General features: G+C 53.2%; 2 protein-coding genes across 3 annotated transcripts in view; one reads left to right on the top strand and one right to left on the bottom strand.

Annotated features, from left to right (window-relative positions):
* Window positions 1–17860, top strand: part of LOC309860384 (uncharacterized protein C10orf95 homolog) — a gene marked incomplete at its 3' end in the record, with an annotated part of 370467 nt that overhangs the window by 216300 nt on the left and 136307 nt on the right. The window lies entirely within an intron of this gene.
* SUFU (SUFU negative regulator of hedgehog signaling) overlaps window positions 1–17860 on the bottom strand; it is a 113979-nt gene that overhangs the window by 4486 nt on the left and 91633 nt on the right. For both annotated transcript variants that reach the window (XM_082722497.1, XM_082722496.1), the window contains exons 9-11: window positions 11774–11908; window positions 9831–9969; window positions 1013–1081 (exon numbers count right to left, since the gene is read on the bottom strand). In XM_082722497.1, coding sequence (XP_082578623.1) covers window positions 1013–1081; window positions 9831–9969; window positions 11774–11908 — 343 coding nt within the window. The remainder of the gene's footprint in view (window positions 1–1012; window positions 1082–9830; window positions 9970–11773; window positions 11909–17860) is intronic.

The following is a 17860-nucleotide window of genomic DNA, read 5'->3' as shown; positions in this document are numbered from 1 at the left end:
ACCTCAGGCTCTGAGGAGCTGCCGCCCACCTGGAGATGTGGACAGGACAGGCTCATCCTGCGTGCTCTCCTCCACCGGGTGGGTGTTGGAGGCCACCGTGTCCCGGCTGATGTGGCCCAGGGAGCCCTGGTAGCTGGATGCTCCAGGCCTGGCTGAAAGCTAGCTCCTACATGGCCTCCCTCTGGCTTGAAAGGCTGGCCCCTGGGAGGTGAAGGAGCTCTTCCCCAAACACGCTTCCCGGCAGAAAGGGCTATGGAAGGGTCTGTCTCTGCCACAGGCAGGGGAGGGCCCAGAAGAGCTCTCCAGAGGCCTGGCGAGGTTGCTAATGTTCCACTAACCTATGGGGCATTGAGGCCAGGAAGGCTCAGATCCCACTTGGGTGCTGCTTAGGAGGAGGCCAGGGGGAGGGGAAGGGACTTTCCAGGATGAGGTAAGTCCCTGCAAATGAGGATGCCAGGAACAAGGAAGAAAAACAAAGGGGATTATGGGCTCCATTCCTGTACCCCACATGGGTAGCCAAGGAAGGCATAAGCACCCCCCTGGCCGGCCAGCTCCTCCAGCTGGAAGAGGCAGACCAAGAGGGGAGAGCTCATGGCTGGAGACTCGAGAAAGGAGGCAGGCTCCTGGGTGGCCTGAGGCGAGAGCAGGAGTCCCTTACTGCCCACCAGAACTCCCCAGTGGAATGTTCTCTGGCAGTGGGTGTGGGATTTCTGTTCAGAACCTGCCAGGCAACAGCAGGGGCTGGGGAAGAACTACCAGCCCATAGGCCCTGGCTGCCTCTTCAGTGAGGTTCTCAGGAGCCGCTAGTTCAGACAACTGGCCCAGGTGTCTTTATGACAGCTGGCCTGAGAGGTGCAGGGGGCGGTGGCGGCTGGGGAACCAGAAACAAAGCTGTTTAACACCTACAGGGTCTCCTCTCCAGCCCTTCCCCACACCTTGGAGACTGACAGACCGAAAGACACACACGGGCTCCTGGAGACTGGAGGCCACTGTTAGAATGAAACAGGCTTACTTCCTCTGGAGAAGTCAAATCTTCCAAGTCCTCCAGCATTTTCTCTACAAACTCTTCAGTCAACAGAATCTGGGAAGAAGGCACAAGACAAGCATTTATTATTATTTTTTAATACATGGTCTTTTTGCCAACTGCCAAGCCACAAATCCTTCTTCCAGCGATGAAGAAGCGGTGAGCCTATTCTAGGGACAGAGGGCAGTGCTGGAAGCCTATCCCAGACCAGTGCTCTCCATGCCCCCCACCCCACCTGCCTGTAATCCCGAAGGGACCAGGGCAGGGAAGGAAGGGGGTCAGAGGATGATGGGGAAGCAAGGCGGGAATATCTGGAAAGAGAGCAGTGCTGGTCCCCTGTAGGGCTATGGGCCGGTCAGTGTGGGCCTCCCGCATGCTGCAGTGCAGGAAAGAGGCAACGGAGAAGTGGGTGGCTGGGTGAGAGCAGTCACCAACATCCTCCGGGCCCCGCCAGGCTCCCATGTTCCCCCTCATTCCCGACTTGGTAGGACAAAAGGAATCTGTTTGGATTTGGAATACAAGCCTTGTCTGGAATCTGGATGTGCCCCTGAAGGTACATCCAAGAATGTCTGAGCTGGAGAATTTGGAGACTGTGCACCGCTCTCTCTCATTTTACAGCAGAAAAGGGGCTCTCAGGTCCCGTTTCCATCTGTAGTCTCCACAGTTTCTCAAGCCGGAAGCTCCCAAACCCCTGTCCTGCTGACCCCATTCAGCCACTGAGTTCTTCACAACTTCCTTTGAGAAACCTCTTCTCCAGGTCACCTCTCAGTTGTCCCACTTCACTGTTCTAGTCTGACGCCTTGTCACTTCCTGCTTTGAGGCCCGGGATGGCCTGACCCCACTGTTCAGTGAGCACAAGCCCCACCCTCACAGGCCTTTCTCAACCTGATGGGCCATCTTCCCAGCTGGCTCCTCTGCTCAGGCTGGCTCTGCAGAGTCAGGCCAAGCTCATACCAGGCCTGCACCACACCGGACCCAGGCTGAGGATGTCTCTCCTCTTCCCAATCCGACCCTTCCCTCCACTCTTCTCCCTGTGCTGGCCCACGGGGCCTCCTGGCCTCGGCACCACCCTTCCAGAGCCCCAGGCTGTGGCCCCAGCTGCCTCTGCTTTGCCTCCTCCAGCAAACTTTGACTACCCTGGGTGAGGCACAGAGAAAGATGGAGAATGGGGTGAGGACCAAGGTGAGTGACTCCTCTGAGGGAAAACCCTCTAGAAGGATCCAGAAAGTACTCCTTAGGTTTCCCCTGGGAGTTGTCCACTCTCGTAAGTGGAGTCTACATATATCTGGAATATAGCCAGCTTGGGAGAGGAAATGGAATGGCCTGGGAGAGCAGAAGAGCAACAAGTGGGGTTGCTGGGGACCACACAGGGTGGAGGACCCAGAAGGAAGTCGAAGGGGTGGAGGTGGGAGCAACGAATAAGAAGCCTGAGTGAGCCAACCTGAGCGCACATGTATCTTGTCTCCTTTAGTCTCCTTCCAGATGAGGAAACTGAGGTGCAGACAGGTTGTATAATGTGCCCTGTGTCACACGGGCTTGTGAGGAACTGAGATAAGACCATATCCCAGTCCTATCTAGACTCTAAAGTAGCACCTCGCGTGTAGCTTCCACCTCCAGGTCTCTTCTCCCCACAGCCCTGATGCCTTTATTCACTCTTCTGCTCATCTGTCCACTGATCTACCCAATTCCGTAGCACTCCCCAGGTGCCTTGGCTGGGCCCGGCCCTGGGTGGTGCCCCCAGGGACACAGGCATGAAAGCCGTCCATGCTCTACCTGGACACGTACCCTCTCTTGGTTGACAGGGAGCCAAAGGACGTCTCCTTCCCAGGCTGCAAGCCCAGAGCTATTTTGCTGCAAGTCAGCAGCAAAATAACTCTGACTACTGGCCCCCATCTCACCACAGTTTTTTTTGTTTTTTGTTTTTTTTTCTATTTCAGGAGCTCAGGCCTTCAGTGAGGACAGAGACAAGATTTAGACAGGCAAAGTCAGTCCAGGGAATGCCAACCTGAGGTGGCCCCTCCCACCCCCATGCTTCCTCCAAGTGCCCCAAAGTGGCACTGGGTGACCCTTCTTCCAGACTCCAGTGACTCTTGCCCCATCACACCCCAGTCTTCCACTGCCAGAGCCCTGGCTCCTCCTCTTACCCCAGGGATCCCCCTCCAACCCCCCACAGTCCAGTTTCCCTACCAGTTATCACCAGTCTGCTGGAGCAGTACAAAAGTCACATTCATATTTTTGGCATTTCCGGGGCTTGTTGCCATCTCTGCAAATGCTAGCACAAACACAAGCATACCTAAAACCCAATGATATGACAATGGCTCCAGTCTGGGCCAGGCCGCGCTGATTTCTAACCCACAAATAATTTTGGAGGGAGGAACTTTCTGCCAGGAAGGTAAATAGGCCTGGGACTGGAGCGCTGGGACTGAGGTGGAGGGGAGGGTTCACAGGGACCATGACCACCCCATGAGACCCCTGAGTGCTGTTTTCCAGCAAGAGGCAAGATGACCCCACCAAGGCAGAGCTCAGTCCCAAGCCAGTTCCTCCGAAGGAGGTCTGCACTAGGTGGAGAGAGGGTGCCTTATGCCTTACGGCTGTGAGCAGAACTGCCACCAGTGCGTACCATCTGTGTGTGGACTTGTTTTATCCTCAGCTGGGGGAGGGGATGGCAAGACCAGGAAAGGGGACAAACCCTGGTTGCTCCTCAATTTCCACTTTTGGTGACTTGCTGGTTCCCGCTGGAAACTTCACATTATTTTAAAAGAATTAAACAGAGAAAATTATACACAATATCTGCATGATATTAAGGGTGACATTCCCTGCAAAGAAACACGCCAGACTGTCATAGCTCCAGGCATCTAATTTAATTTCCTTTGGGAGTTAAACCTTAGAAGCTTGGATTGAACAAACAGGCCCTGTTCTTTGTGTATTTCAGACCTGGAGCTGAGAATGTTAACAGATCTTATCAACAGGACACTGGAGATAGACAACTGTGACGGGGCAGCTCCTGGGCGCTCTCTCGCGCAACAGACGCGCCGTTGTGATGCAACTGTGGGAAAAGCCGGGGCAGTCTGGGGCTTGAGGCGCTGGAAGCTCACTGGGTCCCCAGGGGGCTGCCTGGCTCTGCCACAAATAATAACAGGATGGCTACGATGCCAGTAGTAACGGTGACACTACTTCCAACAGAAGCAGCAGGAGCCTCCCCCATGTGCTGGGCACTGGGCTAAGGGCTCGAGCCGTACCATTTCACTGAGCCCTCCTGGCGGACCTGCCGAGGAGGTAGCTATCACTTCCATTTTTCAGATGGCAGGTGGTGTGAGGAGACAAGGCTCCTGGACTTTAAAACAGTGATCTGACCTCACTGTGGCAGAGGATTTTCCTGGGGTTTGGGGTAAACGCCCCAATTCTAGAAGCCTTGTATACTCAGGGCTAACTCTTCTCTCTCCTCTGATGGGGGTGGTGAAGGTGACTTTGGCTTCTACCAATGGCCTGGAAGACCAGTCATCCCAACTCCAACCAGCCACCCAACTCCTCAAGACAAACAATGCCTCTCAGCTTAAGAGTGCTGGAACCCTGAGCACCACAGACGCCCAGCTGCTCAAAAACCAAGCTGGCCAGTTGGAAAGGAAGGCAAACCATGCCCAAAGATAGTGTCCCAGTGGGAAGAGTGAGACAAATTTCCGGGCCAGCTTAGTGGATGCATACATAAGGCAACAGTTACTCCAGCCCAGAAAACAGCAATAGAAATAACAGTAATAATACGGAAAATGACAAAAGCACTCAGTAATGTCTGCATTTACCAAGAGCTGGGCATAAAACACTTCTTTTTGTGCACAAACAGTCCTTGGAGGGAGGAGGCTCTCCAGTGAGCAGCAAACTCCGCTGGGAAGCTTCTGACACTATGGAGATGCCATCCAGACCTTCCGAATGGGAATACCCTGGCAAGGCCAAGTCATCTGCATTTCTGAGGCACCCAGCAGATCATGGGATGGGGAATACTCAGGCTCACACAGTGGGTGTGGGTTTGGGCACAGGCGTAACGGGGCTGAGTTGGGGGCAGCAGCTTTGCCATCATCTACTTGATCAAGCAGGGGTACAATGGATCTCTGCTCTCCACCCCCAACCTCTACTCTTGGTCAGAGAGAAGGCTTGGAATCAGACCAGGAGCCTTCTCCAAGGTGCTCATACCCGGTGTCTCAGTAACAGCCTGGTTGGTTGGTGATGAGGGAGTGTTGGCAACAAGCTCCCAATTCCCCAGGCCCCAGCAAGTTCCAGAAGGAACCCAAAAAGTGATCTGTAGTGGTGCCTGCCCTGGGCAGGCCCTGCTGTACAGTGGGCAGGAGCCCAGCTGCTGCAGATCTGATTCCAGCATCTGTGGTTGGTGCTATTTCTGAGTCTGCAAACAGCACTGACAATGCCCACTCCTTCCCTCCATACGACAATCCACACTTTGTCCAGGGGCCTGTTTGCTCTTCGTGTTGACATGTTGTTCTTGCTTCCCTACAAGTCTGCCTTTCCTTTTCCTTCTCTTTCCTTCTTTCAGAGGTGGAAATGTGTTGTTTGCAAGGTAGGGCCTTCTAAGGAGCTGCTCCAGCGCCCATGATGGCCAAGGAGGAGGCAGGACGAGGATGCAGTCTGGATCTGTGTCCCACCACCCCCCCGACTCCAAATGGCCAGACGAAAGCCAGAAAACAGTTTGGAGACCACCCCCCCACCCCAGGCTTAGGGACAGAGGTGTGTGTGGCACATGCTCATTTCCTGTTCTTGGTGGATGGTGAGAAGTCAGCTTTGGTAGCTAGAAGCAGGCTCAGACTCCTCCTGCTCTGGTTGCTGCTATGGCTGGCGAGGGCACAGTGGGCCATCACAGTCTTCTCCCCAGACACAGCGGGGGCTTTTAAACCCTGACTAGGGGTACCCTCGGACAATGAGGTCCCATGACAGCCTAAGCAAAGGTCTCCAGGGAGAACAGGTTGTGGCCAGCTTCCCCAGTGGAAGGAGAAGCAGGAGAGCACTGAAGAGGAACTGCTCAGGGCCTGGGCCTGGGACTGCCAAGTGTCTTGCACACAACATCCAAATGGGTGGACGGGGACAGGAGAAGGCGGGGACGTGTCCAGAGGACAGTGGTGAGTCAGCCACTGGGCTAGGACGAGAGCCCAGAAGTGATTCCGAAACTTGGCCTGGAGTGGTGAGTCCACTCAGGACAGCAGCTGGGCATCTTCTCCAGAGCCCGAAGCCTCCCATCGGGGCTGGGTGGGGAAAGGCTGGGGGTGGAGGGCGCCACCTGGGCGAGCTGTCAGACACCACACAGCTGAGAAAGCATTGCAGAGCTTAGAAAAATAGTCTCATATTCGGGCGATGTGACCCTCACGTGACCTCTGGGGCCGATTTCTCCCACTTCAGATCAACCCTGGCTGGGGATGGAGGAACGACTCAGCTCTGGGCCGCGCTCCTGCTCAGAAGACTAACAGCTCAGTGTTGACAGACTCAAGGGAGAGAGGCTTGTTAAAGCTACTGGGATGTGGAATGCTGGGGGAAGGTGTGCAAGAGAGGACGCTGGCAGGCCTCCCCCAGGAGCTGAAGACCATCGTGTAAAGCTCCGGAGTTGGCTGGCAGGCTTTACCATCTCCACGAGGATGAAAATAGCAGATGGGAGGGCAGATGGAGTCAAGGTGTTGACCTCTGGAAACTGGGAAGCCTATAGAATTAGAGCAGGATTCCTGCCTCTCCAGCTCCTCCAGGAAGCAGGGAGTGTCCACTGAGCTTGCCCTGGGGTTGCAGCCCGCCCTGCCTTTCTGTGTGCTGGGGCCTGGGTTTCCCTGGGGCTGAAGAGAAGGGGGGAGGGGAGGAGCAGCACCAAGAGAAGGTGGGTGTGGAGTGGCCCCACTCCACACCCTCCAGTGAGGTCCCAGATTCCCTCACCTTCTGCCGTTTTCTCTCAGCCTCTCCTCTGTCACTCTTCTCTCATGCAGGGTGTCTCTGCCGTGCCTTTTCCCCAAGAGATAACAGGCCCAGGCTGGTAGCCAGAACAAGGTGCCAAGGCTGGGAGCGAGGGCTTCCAAAGCCATTGAGGCTGATGTAAGAAAGTCATCCCAGCCCCTCCCCATTCAGCTGGGATCAACAGGGAGCGTTCAAGTAGCAGCCAAGCAAACATAAGTCTGGAGCTCTTCACGTTCTTGGGCCTGCTGTATTCAGCTCCTTCCTACTCCTCTGTTCCCCTCAGGCCTGGTACCCAGGGCCCAGGGAGACACCCCTGATCCTGGGAGTATAAGCAAGAGATTCTTGAGGAGGTGGAGGGGAGGTCAGTCCCCTCCATGTTGGGGGACTCCTGGGGGCCCGGGGCCCTTGTTGTTCCAGTGGAGTGGCCCCTCCTTGGTACGTCCAGGCCTCCAAGATGTCCTGCAGACTCTTGGGAGACAAGTAGCCCCAGAGGGAGCCTTAGAGGCCCACAAGTAATTACAAGCCCAGGTTCCCACAAGCTATAGGGAGCTGCCTCTGACCACAGTGGCAAGACCCTAAAGGGGAAGGCGGGCTGGCAGTCAGAAGCAGAAAGTGCTGAGTGCTTTGGGGGCAGGGAGGAGGGCTGCTCTGAGTGTTGGCTGAGGACTGGCTGGGGGCAGAGGCAGAGGGTTTCCCAGGGCTCCTTGGAAAGGGCCTGAGAAACCCCTCAGTGAGAGAGGGTGCATGCTTGGGGGAGCGGGGCCCCAGCCAGCCTTCCTGGGAGCTCCCCTGTGAGCTGGCCCGTGGTGGACCACACTAATGAGCCCATAACACAGGCCTTTGATTAAGCAGCTCCCAGCACAGCAACTTTATTGAAACAGCCGAGGCCTGAGGCTGGTTCCCACCGCTTTGGTTCCCTGGGCAACAGCGCATGGGAGGGGCCCTGCCCAGGGCTTCAGGAGCCCGAGGGGCTGCCCAAGGGTGACAGGAGTGGGCCTGGGAGCACAACGCCAGTGGCCTGGGATAAGGGGCTCTGGGACTGGGGTTGGATTCAGAACTCTGGGGGCATGGAGAGACAACATGACATCTGCCGAGTCTTCTGGGGGCCAGGGCTCCTGGGCTTCTGAGAATGGAGATGGTGACCACCCCTGCCTCAGGGCGGGAAGGAATTCCAAGGATGGCAAGACTCCAGGGACAGGCTCAGAGGTGAAGATGTAAGATGTAATGGGGAAGGGGGGAGTTTCTTCTTGAGTTTGGGGAGACCCTGGTCCCTACTTTCCCAGGAACATGGGCCAGAATCTTCAGTACACATTTCTGTGTATCTGAGGACATGCTATCTGAGGACACTTCTGAGACCTGTGAGCATAGTCACCTATTAGGAATGATGACCTGGGAACTCTACTCTCAGGGGATGCTGGATTCTCCCGCTGGGTCCCCACTTCCCCCTTCTTTACCAACTCTCCCCAGGTAAGAGGCAGCCCTCCTCCTCTCCACAGAAGCAGCCTGGCCTTCCTGGGACATGGCTGGGGCGGGTGGGGAGGCCTTTTCCACTTGCGCGGGGCTAGTTTCGAATGCTATGCTTCAGAGATTTTGCTACAGTAACTACCAAGCCCACATGGACAGAAATCTAATGTTACCAAGTGGGACTTTTAAAATGTATTTATAACTTTATGGTTCAAAGTAATTTTGTTATGAAACAATGTAATAACAGTGGAAAAAGGCAAGATAATTTATGGAACACAATATTGCTAAAGCACTAGCTTTCTACCTCGCTTAGTCTGAGGAGTTTGGTTGGTGTCCTTTGTTTGCTGTTTGTTTTAATTAAGGGTTAGTATTTTGGGGGGGAGGGGGGAAGAGGCCTGAAGGAGGAGTAATTCAGCTGCAAGCTCTCTCTCTCTCTCTCTCTCTCTCTCTCTCTCACACACACACACACACACACACACACACACACACACACACACATTACCAGTAAGTACGTTTCACAGACCCCCCACACTAGGCTAAACCCACAAACCAGCAGAATTCCCTTCCCCTCTACTATAACCTCCCCTCTACCACACCACAAACAAGCACAGCCAATTTCTGGATTAGGGTCAGATCCCCTTTCTTGATAACTCCTGAGAGAGAGAAGGTAGAGTGCTTTCCTCTCATACCCCCAACAAACAAAGAAGAAAGGATGTCATTCCCCTAATATGTCTGGGAGCGCGCCGGACCAGCCAAATCCCCGTTAGAGCCCTGGGACAGCGTGGGGGCTGGGGAGGAGGCCCATGGCTCTCAGGCCCCAGCACCCTGCCTGGCAGCAGCTCTGGAGCTGTGCTCCAGCCAGAAGAGCCAAGGAAGGACAAAGTGTTCTGGACAAGCCAGCAGGTTTCTGTGCCGAAAAGCTGGGTTTCCATTAGGAGGAATAGGAGAGCCATTAGATGGAGGGAGTGGGGAGGCTCTGTCTGCTGAGGCCTGCCCATCCCAGCCCTAATCCGGGCCCACACACCCATTTTCTAGGAATTCTGGTGGGATTTCCACAGAGCCACTTGAGACTCCTTCCTCCTCTCCCATTTCACTGTCAGGTGTCCTGGCCTTTGGTTCACCCAGGGTGCAGAAAGTCTCACATCTTTCAAATCTGGATTTCCCTGGCAAACCAATGGCCAGGGCCTAGACCGTTATCCCTGGTGTCTCGGGTGATGGGGTGGGGGTTGGCCAGGAAGTGCTCCTAGAGCCGATGGGACAGGCAGCAGCAGCCACACTCCACACGGCTTCCCACTACCAGCCCCTCTGGAAGGGAGCCACCGAGAGCTGCCAAGGGAGGAGAGGGAGGAGGCGGGTGCGGGAAGAGCCCACGGAAAGAAGGTAGGGAGAAGAAAATGAGCCTTCTCACTTGTAACCAGGGTCCATGGGCTGCGTAAGGGTGCTCCTCAGTGGCAAAGGCGCCTTCCACTCCCGTGGAAACGAATGTGATGGCCATGTCACCTGTGATACTTTTATATGTAAAGTGCCGTCCATGCAGGAGCCTGCCCCTGGGGGTGGGAACACAGAGACTGTGAGCAGCAGGCCTGGCCAAGGGACAGCGTGTCTGGCAAATGTCCTCCTGCCTGCCCACCTGCCCACCAACAGGGGCCTGTAACTGGACATGCTCACTTCAGCACCTTCCCAGAGAAGCCTCGCCGGAGTTCACTACTGCCCCTGCTCCGAAGCACTCAAGGCCAGCAGAGACATCAGATCAGCATTCAGGGGGCCTGTGGGAGGAGCGGAGGACACCTCCTGTGTCCCGGTGAGGAAACTGAGGCCAGAGAGGGCAGTTAGCAATGGGCACAAGGTCACCCTCACAACTAAAAGTGGGGTCATATCCCCTCTGTTTTGAGGTCAGCGGTGAAGTAGCATCTAAACAAATTCGCCAAGCCCCTGGGAAGACGGCATAGTGCCTTCCCAGCACAACCCCTGTGTCCGCGCCAGTCTTCCACCTGCTCATGGGCTCTCTCACAAGGTCAAAATGGATAGCTCTAAGGCCACAAGCCCACCTCAAGACAGACAAATAAATAATAATAATAGCAGTAGCAGTAATAATAATAATAGTAATAGTAATAGTAATAAAGGCTGACGCCAAATGGGGACACTCTGAGGGAGCCATAAGAAGTGACTGTTAGGGCGCCTGGGTGGCTCAGTGGGTTGAACCGCTGCCTTCGGCTCAGGTCATGATCTCAGCGTCCTGGGATCGAGTCCCGCATCGGGCTCTCTGCTCGGCAGGGAGCCTGCTTCCCTCTCTCTCTCTCTGCCTGCCTCTCCATCTACTTGTGATTTCTCTCTGTCAAATAAATAAATAAAATCTAAAAAATTAAAAAAAAAAAAAAAAAGAAGTGACTGTTAATTCCCAGTCTGGAAATACACCTGGGGGAAGGGCAGGCAGGGACAACCTGTGAGGCAGAGATGCACATCAGCAAAGGAAGCCCAGCCTGCCCTTGGCTTTCCCAGGCTGCCTCAGATTAACCCTTCACCAGTCAAATGGTCCTGAGCTTGAGCCAGAGAGGGAGCTGGGGAGGAGATGGCTGGGGTCCTGGTGGGGGGGCCCTTCCCTGCTTCCATTCATTCTGACCACTTACTATCTTTGCCCTGCTGCCCAGGGTGCCTGGCCAGTGCTGGTTAGCATCCAAACTCCTTCGTCAGGCTCTGAGGACCATGGGGAGGGACCGAACCAGGGCAACCCCCTTCTTCCTTGTCACTGTCATCTGGGTTTAGAGTTATTCTGGTCACCTCCCTGCTATAAAAGTGAGGGTGGAAACCCCAAGGGCTCTGCAAGAAGCCAACGGAGCAGACTCGGCCCAGGGCAGCGTCCCCAAGTAGAGTGGGAATTCTGGCCACAGGGCTAGGATTCTGGCACTGCAGCCAGCAGCAGAAAGGACACAGCTGGGCTTCTCGGTCCCTCCAGGAGTCTGTTGTGCTGGCCGTGGAGTTTGGAGAATGGAGTGTTTTGCACGGGAAAAACAACGAGTAAAGAAAATAAGAGTCCAACCCACCAGAGCTGCTGCCCTGCCCTGCCCCCCAGTGTGACCGACTCCAGCCTTGTGGGATGGCGGAGGCATCCGAGTTTGTCCGCTCTCCTAAGGGAGCGGCACCAAGGTCACCTCTCTGGACACACAAGTGTTCCTCAGCTCAGTGGGGGCTATAGGCTGGCTCGAGTCCACAGGATCCCCCCACAGGCCTAAGACAGAACTGCCTGACAGGCTCTCCTCTGGGGGTGGGGGGCAGACTCCACCCAGGTGTGGGGGAGAAGGCAAGCAGAGGCCTGCGGCTCCCTGAGGACAAGCTGTGTGCTGTGGGGCTCACCTTAGGCAGAGGGGAATGAGAGCCCCTGACTCCTGGTTGAATTTCAGATGCACACTCTCGAGCTGTCGTGTGCGGATCAGCTCGTGGGGAACGATGGCCGTGGAGCTGTCGCTTTCCAGGCTGTCTTTGCGGCTCCTGCAAGGCAAGCAGAGGAAGAGGTTCAGCACAAGATCAACACCATGGGGAGGAGCAAGATGGGAGTCTATCAGGCCGAGCTCCTGAATAACAACAGTGATGGTGATGGAGGACAGTGACAACAGCAGTCACCGTCCGCTGTGTGCTTGCCGAACGCCAGCTGCTGTGCAAAGCTCTTCTCATGGACCACTCCTCTCCACAGCCCCATGAGGTGGGTACTACTGTTACATCCCTTTTATGGATAGGAATTGGGGATCAGAGAGGTTAAGTGACTTTCCCAGGTCACCCTGTGGGGAGTATGGAGCTAGGATCTGGTTGCAGTTAGATCGGGTGCTAAAGCCTCATCTTTGGCCAACACACTACATGAAAGCTTATGTCACAGTGGCTTGGTCTTCCCTACACAACAGCAAGAGCATCATAGAGCCCTTCTCCCCCTGCCCAGGAGCCCTGGTTCCCAAGTTCCTTAAAGCTGGAGTGCTAGAGTAGCAGGAGGTGCAGCTCCAAGAGCTTCCTTCCAGCTGACCCTGAAAAGGCTGTGACTTTCCACAGGTTCTGAGCAGGCACGATCCCGCTAATGGCCAGGAGCTGCAGTGACATACACAGCCTCTATCTGACCAGGACATGATACAATCCTCAGGGAGCGGGTGGAAACCAGACTCTCAGGAGTCAGACTAGTGGGCCCAGCTGGGCAGCAGAACCAGGCCACCATCCTGCTGGGTTTTGAGGCCCCAGGAGCCGTGTACCAGATTCCTCCCGACTATGGCCTTGGCCACAATGTGCTGTCACTGCTGCCTCATGCTCCCTCCTGTCCTGCTTCCCACCAACAGCTCATCCCACAACTGGGCCATCGGGTCCCTTTGCAATCTAAGATAGGCTCTTTCAAATTCAGCTGCCCCCACTGACAGCCTCTCAAATCAGCCTCAGCCGGAAATGAGTGTTACCCACTGATCCTATTCAAAAGGCCGGATCCTGGTTTGGGCTGTGAATCTCAGAACAATTCCCCAAATGTCCATCAAAATACTGGACGAGAAGCTCTAGTTATTTATCATTCAAGGGGCAGGAGCCATCCAGGATGTCTAGGCCCACAGTCAGCCAGCCAATGAGGGGCAGGCCCAACCCCCTCACATGCTGGGGGGCGCTGAGCACTGGGGCTAAGGGAGGCACCCCATCAGGCAGAGAACCTCCCTGGAGGGAGAGTGTGAGGTCAGCAGGCAAAAGGATGGTGGGTGGCATCGGACAGCCCAGGGCCCTCCCAAGGCAGTGGTTTATAAAAGCCCCTGAGCTAATGGGGACCATTCCCACAGCTGTGTGGATCTAGCCCCAGATATAACAGCTCTTTCACAAAGTAGTCTCTTCCTCTGGTTTGCCAAAGCGAATTCTGAAACTGCCCTGGCTTCTCCTTTGACAAACCCTTTCACAAGACCTGAGAAGGAGACCAATGCTATGGCCCAGACGGTCATGGAAGTTCAAGACTGCAAGGAAACTCTGAGGTGGTTTAGTCTACTTCTTCCTTTTGCAAAAGAGAGACCGTAACGACTCCAAGGCCACAGAGGCGGTTTGTGGCAGGCCAGCATGGGAGCCCTGGGACCTCGGACTAGACCTCTTTCCCTCACACGCCGGCTGCTACGTCTCCCTTCTGAGGAGGACAACACCCACCATCATCTCTCCGTGGGGGCCCTCAGGGCCCAGGCAAGAGCAGAACTCAAAAGAGTTCTGAGTTCTACTCTTCTCCAGAGCAAGGAGCCCACACACTCTCTGGCTGAGTCCCAAGCATGTTCTATGATCAATCCTTCTCTCACAGATGAGAAAATGGAGGCTCTGAGAGGTGAGGTGACAAGACTGAGCTCACAGTGAGTTTAAGGGGAAGAGCCAGGGTGTGATTCTCAAGTTGCCTCCCCGTGCCATCTCCGACCACTGGCCCCGCACACAGACCTATCACCATGTGCCCGAAAGGGGCCGAAGCCTGGCTGCCGGGCGGGGCCTCGGAGCCCGTGGGGCCCACGGGAGGATCAGGATCGCTGCTTCTCTGGCACAAGCAAAAATGCTGATGAATAGCAACTGGGGTGGGGGCAGGGGGCTGGGAGAGAAGAATCAACAGCACACAGGGCTAGAGACATCTCACGCTGGAGGGAAAAATAAATTGTTGAAAGTCAGCTAAAGTCACCTTGGTAACTGCTACAACACACTCACCCAGAACGAGGACATCAAACCCAACTGCAAACAGCTTTAAAGAAATGGAAAAGAACTTAATCATCTGAAGAATTAATGTGACAAGTGCCCACATTTACACCTCCCACCAACCTTCAATCATTTGAAAACGTACTTTAATCTTTTAAGAGAAAAAAAAATTGCAAAATGCTAGATCTGCAATCCTGGAGCTTGGGTATTTCCGGCATGCTGCTTCAATGGAAACGCGGCCGTTCCACACACACACACACACACACACACACACACACACACACAGGAGCCCAGCTTTCTGCTGATTTGTTTTTTCTGGACATCGATGCAGAAGCATGAATTATTTGTGTGGGCTGGGCGAGGTATTAAATCTGCAGCCGACACAGGTTTGCAATGTTTTGCATGGTTGTCAGCTTAATCTTAGTCATAAAAAAATAAGTACTGTGCTCGCCAGCATGGCCTGATTTTTCAGTTGGGCTGTTTTCTCTCTGAGTTCCCAGTGGAGGAGAAGGCAGAGCTTCAGGGGGCTGGAAGGGAGAAGGGCTCCCAGGGAAGCACACCCTACACCCCCTGGGGACTGCTAGGGATATGGGCCCAGGGGAGGGAGGATGAGTCACCGCTCCAGGTGGCAGAATGGCTAACACATAGGTTCTGGGTTCGACTTTTCACTCCTGAGCTCCTGCTCAGGCAAATGACTTACCCACTCTCTAAGCGTCAGTATCCTCTTGATGGGGAAAGATAATAATACCCTTTCGTTATAAGGATTAAATAAGATGACCCACAGGAAGTATTTAATGGTGCCTGGGGATGTAGTAGGTGTTCAAAATACATCTGGAATGCATTAACAGGATGTCAGGTGACTGTCTCTAGAAATCTGTCTGCTCTTCCTATAAGAACGCTGATAGCTTAGGGACACCTTAGTGGGCTCAGTGGCTAAAGCCTCTGCCTTCAGCTCAGGTCATAGTCCCAGGGTCCTGGGATCAAGCCCTGTATTGGGCTCTCTGCTCAGCAGGGAGCCTGCTTCCTCCTCTCTCTCTGCCTGCTTCTATGCCTACTTGTGACCTCCGTCAAACAAATAAATAAATAAAATATAATAAAATAAAAGAATGCTGATAGCTTAATAGGGAATTATCTGCCTTTACCAACTGCCTCTGGCCAAGTCAGTCCCCACTTCTGAGTCTTTGCCCTGAGCTCGGGAGACAGGACTTCTGAAATGGGGCTTGAAGGACTCCTGACTCCTTGAACAGATCCTAAGGGCCCTGGTGAACCACTGGGCCTCTGGGAAGGCACCTCTACAGGCCAACAAAAACCCGTGAGGCTTTTGTTCTGCTGAGGGAGGTGCTGCAGGGCCATCTTCCCTCTTCAGAGCACAGTGGTCTTCCTGCAATTCTCATCTTCTGAACCTCAGGCTGCCCAGAAGTGTTTTAATCCCTCCTCCCGTGACAGCCTTTCAAATCCCTGAGGCTGCTCTCACAGACCACCACCAGTTTCTCATTTCCAGTATTTGTGGCTCCAAATTTGAACTATATTCTTGAGACACGGTTCTGAAATCTTCTAGCCATCCAAGTCACGTGCGCTTGCATTTACTCTAGCTTGTCAAAGCCAGAGTGTCACGTCCAGAAGTCAATGTCGCGTGTGGAAATAAATCCAGCATGTGGTCTAACCAGTGTAGATCAAAGAGGGACTATGAGCTTTCTTATTTGGGAAACTTTATTTCTATTAAAACTGTCATCAAATTGTCTATTCTTTGAAACCCCGTCATACTACCAGCTCTTACAGCACACCCTCTGCCAACCGCAGCTCCCTTAGGCTCTCTCCCATGGCCTGCGCTTGGACTTCTTCTCCCCATCTTGTATGTGCTGGGGATTAGCTGGTGCTAAGAGCCCAACTCTGCATTTCCTGGCTACTGTTTCAGGCGCTCCAGGTATTTCTGAAAGCTGACTCTGGCATCCTTCATACTGGCGTTCCCCCCTGACTTCATATCCCGGACAGAAGTGTTAAGCTCACCATCAATGTCCTCATCCCAGGCTCTGATTAAACTGTGAACAGGGTAGGGCCAAGCAGACAGGCTGACAGACTGACATCATTGCTCTTTGGGTATGTTCATCCAACCAATTACAAATCAACCCGACCAGCCCATCACCAAGCCCCTTCGCCTTCCTGGATGCTCTGTGGACATTTCTCTGTCTTGCCAACAGTGATGTCAGAAGACATTCTGAAAATGTCTTGCTAAACCCGAAAGAAGGTCTATAGCACTTCCTTTGTCTACCACGTTGAAATAGGTAACTGTTTCTTCTTTGTTTTTTAAGGTAAATTTTTAAAAAAAGTTTTCATTTATTCATTTACATAACCGCTACACCCAATGTGGGACTCGAACTCACAGTACAAGATTAAAAGTCCCATGCCCTTCCAACTAAGCCAGCTAGGCAACCTGGTAACTATTTCTAAAAATAGATGAGAATGGTCTGGCAGGTCTGACTCTTCATGAATCCACACTGACTCTCAGGGCTCGCTGTTCCTCTTCAAAGAGCATTCAAGCCTACCTATTGAACAGTCTAGTCCAGAATTTTCCCTGAGAGTTGACACTATGCGCACTAGTTTGGAGAGTGCGAGATGCTTTTTGCATTTTGAAACTTCGGAGTGCTTTCAGTCTGCCAACACCTCTCTCTTACTCCCTTGAAGATTACGGACACAGCTTCATAAATCTCATTTGCCAATTCGCCCAGTGTTCTGTGGCACAAGACATATGGGCCAGGAAGCCTGAAATCACGGCTTCAGTCTTCTCATGGATGCCTAGATGACTCTAACTACTCTGATAACCATTCTTTTTGAAATGGAAGCATAACAGAACTTGGGTAAATCCTGCTTTCTCTCTGCCATTGATTAAAGTTACTCTGTCCAAACAGTAGGGCCTACACTTCCTTCTTCTGGTTGTTTCAAACAGAAGTATAAAAAAATAAAGTCCTTTTTGTTAGTCATAGCACTTTTTTGCAAAAGACTCAGTTCTTCTTGAGTTTCAGCTTTTCTTGACACTGTTCCTTAATAATCTGTGCTGGTAATACATACTTCTCCTTCCATATTTTGTTCAAATTCTTCAAGAAATCTGAGTTATGTAAAGGATTCTCTACATACCTATCCTGGTCCCTGGAGGTATAACACATCGTTCTAGTTTCCAGGGGACTGGTCACAATATGTTGTTAAGAGGTGCCGGGTGCCTGGGTGGCTCAGTGTGTTAAGCCTCGGCCTTCTGCTCAGGTCATGATCTCAGGGTCCTGGGATTGAGGCCCGCATCGGGCTCTCTGCTCAGCAGGGAGCCTGCTTCCTCCTCTCTCTCTGCCTGCCTCTCTGCCTGCTTGTGATCTCTCTCTGTCAAATAAATAAATAAAATCTTAAAAAAAAAAAGAGGTGCCTTTTACTGAATGCAGACTCTGGGCCCAGCTTCTCAGCTAAACCCTTTCAGTACTCTGCTTCCTTTCTTTCATTTTCGTGGCTACTCCTTCAAGAGGTATTACTTTCCCCATTTTATAGATGAAGAAACTGAAACTCAGAGACCTAAATAACTAGCCCAAAGTTACACAGTGAACGAATAAAGGACTGAGACGAAATCCCCAGGTCTTCCTGATGCCAAACTAAAACAACCACAATGTTTCTCCTTAAGAACCTCCCAACCCTCTGAGTGGGCTTTCTTCTGGGGTTTCAAGGCTATGAAGACACACTGATTTTTTTTTTCCCTGAATTCTTAAAAACAAAACAAAACAAAACAGAGGCTTCCTA

The sequence above is a fragment of the Mustela nivalis genome (genome assembly GCF_964662115.1).
Source record: "Mustela nivalis genome assembly, chromosome: 2".
Taxonomy (NCBI): Eukaryota; Metazoa; Chordata; class Mammalia; order Carnivora; family Mustelidae; genus Mustela; species Mustela nivalis.
Note: the sequence above shows the minus strand (reverse complement) of the source record. Positions and strands in the feature narration are given on the sequence as shown.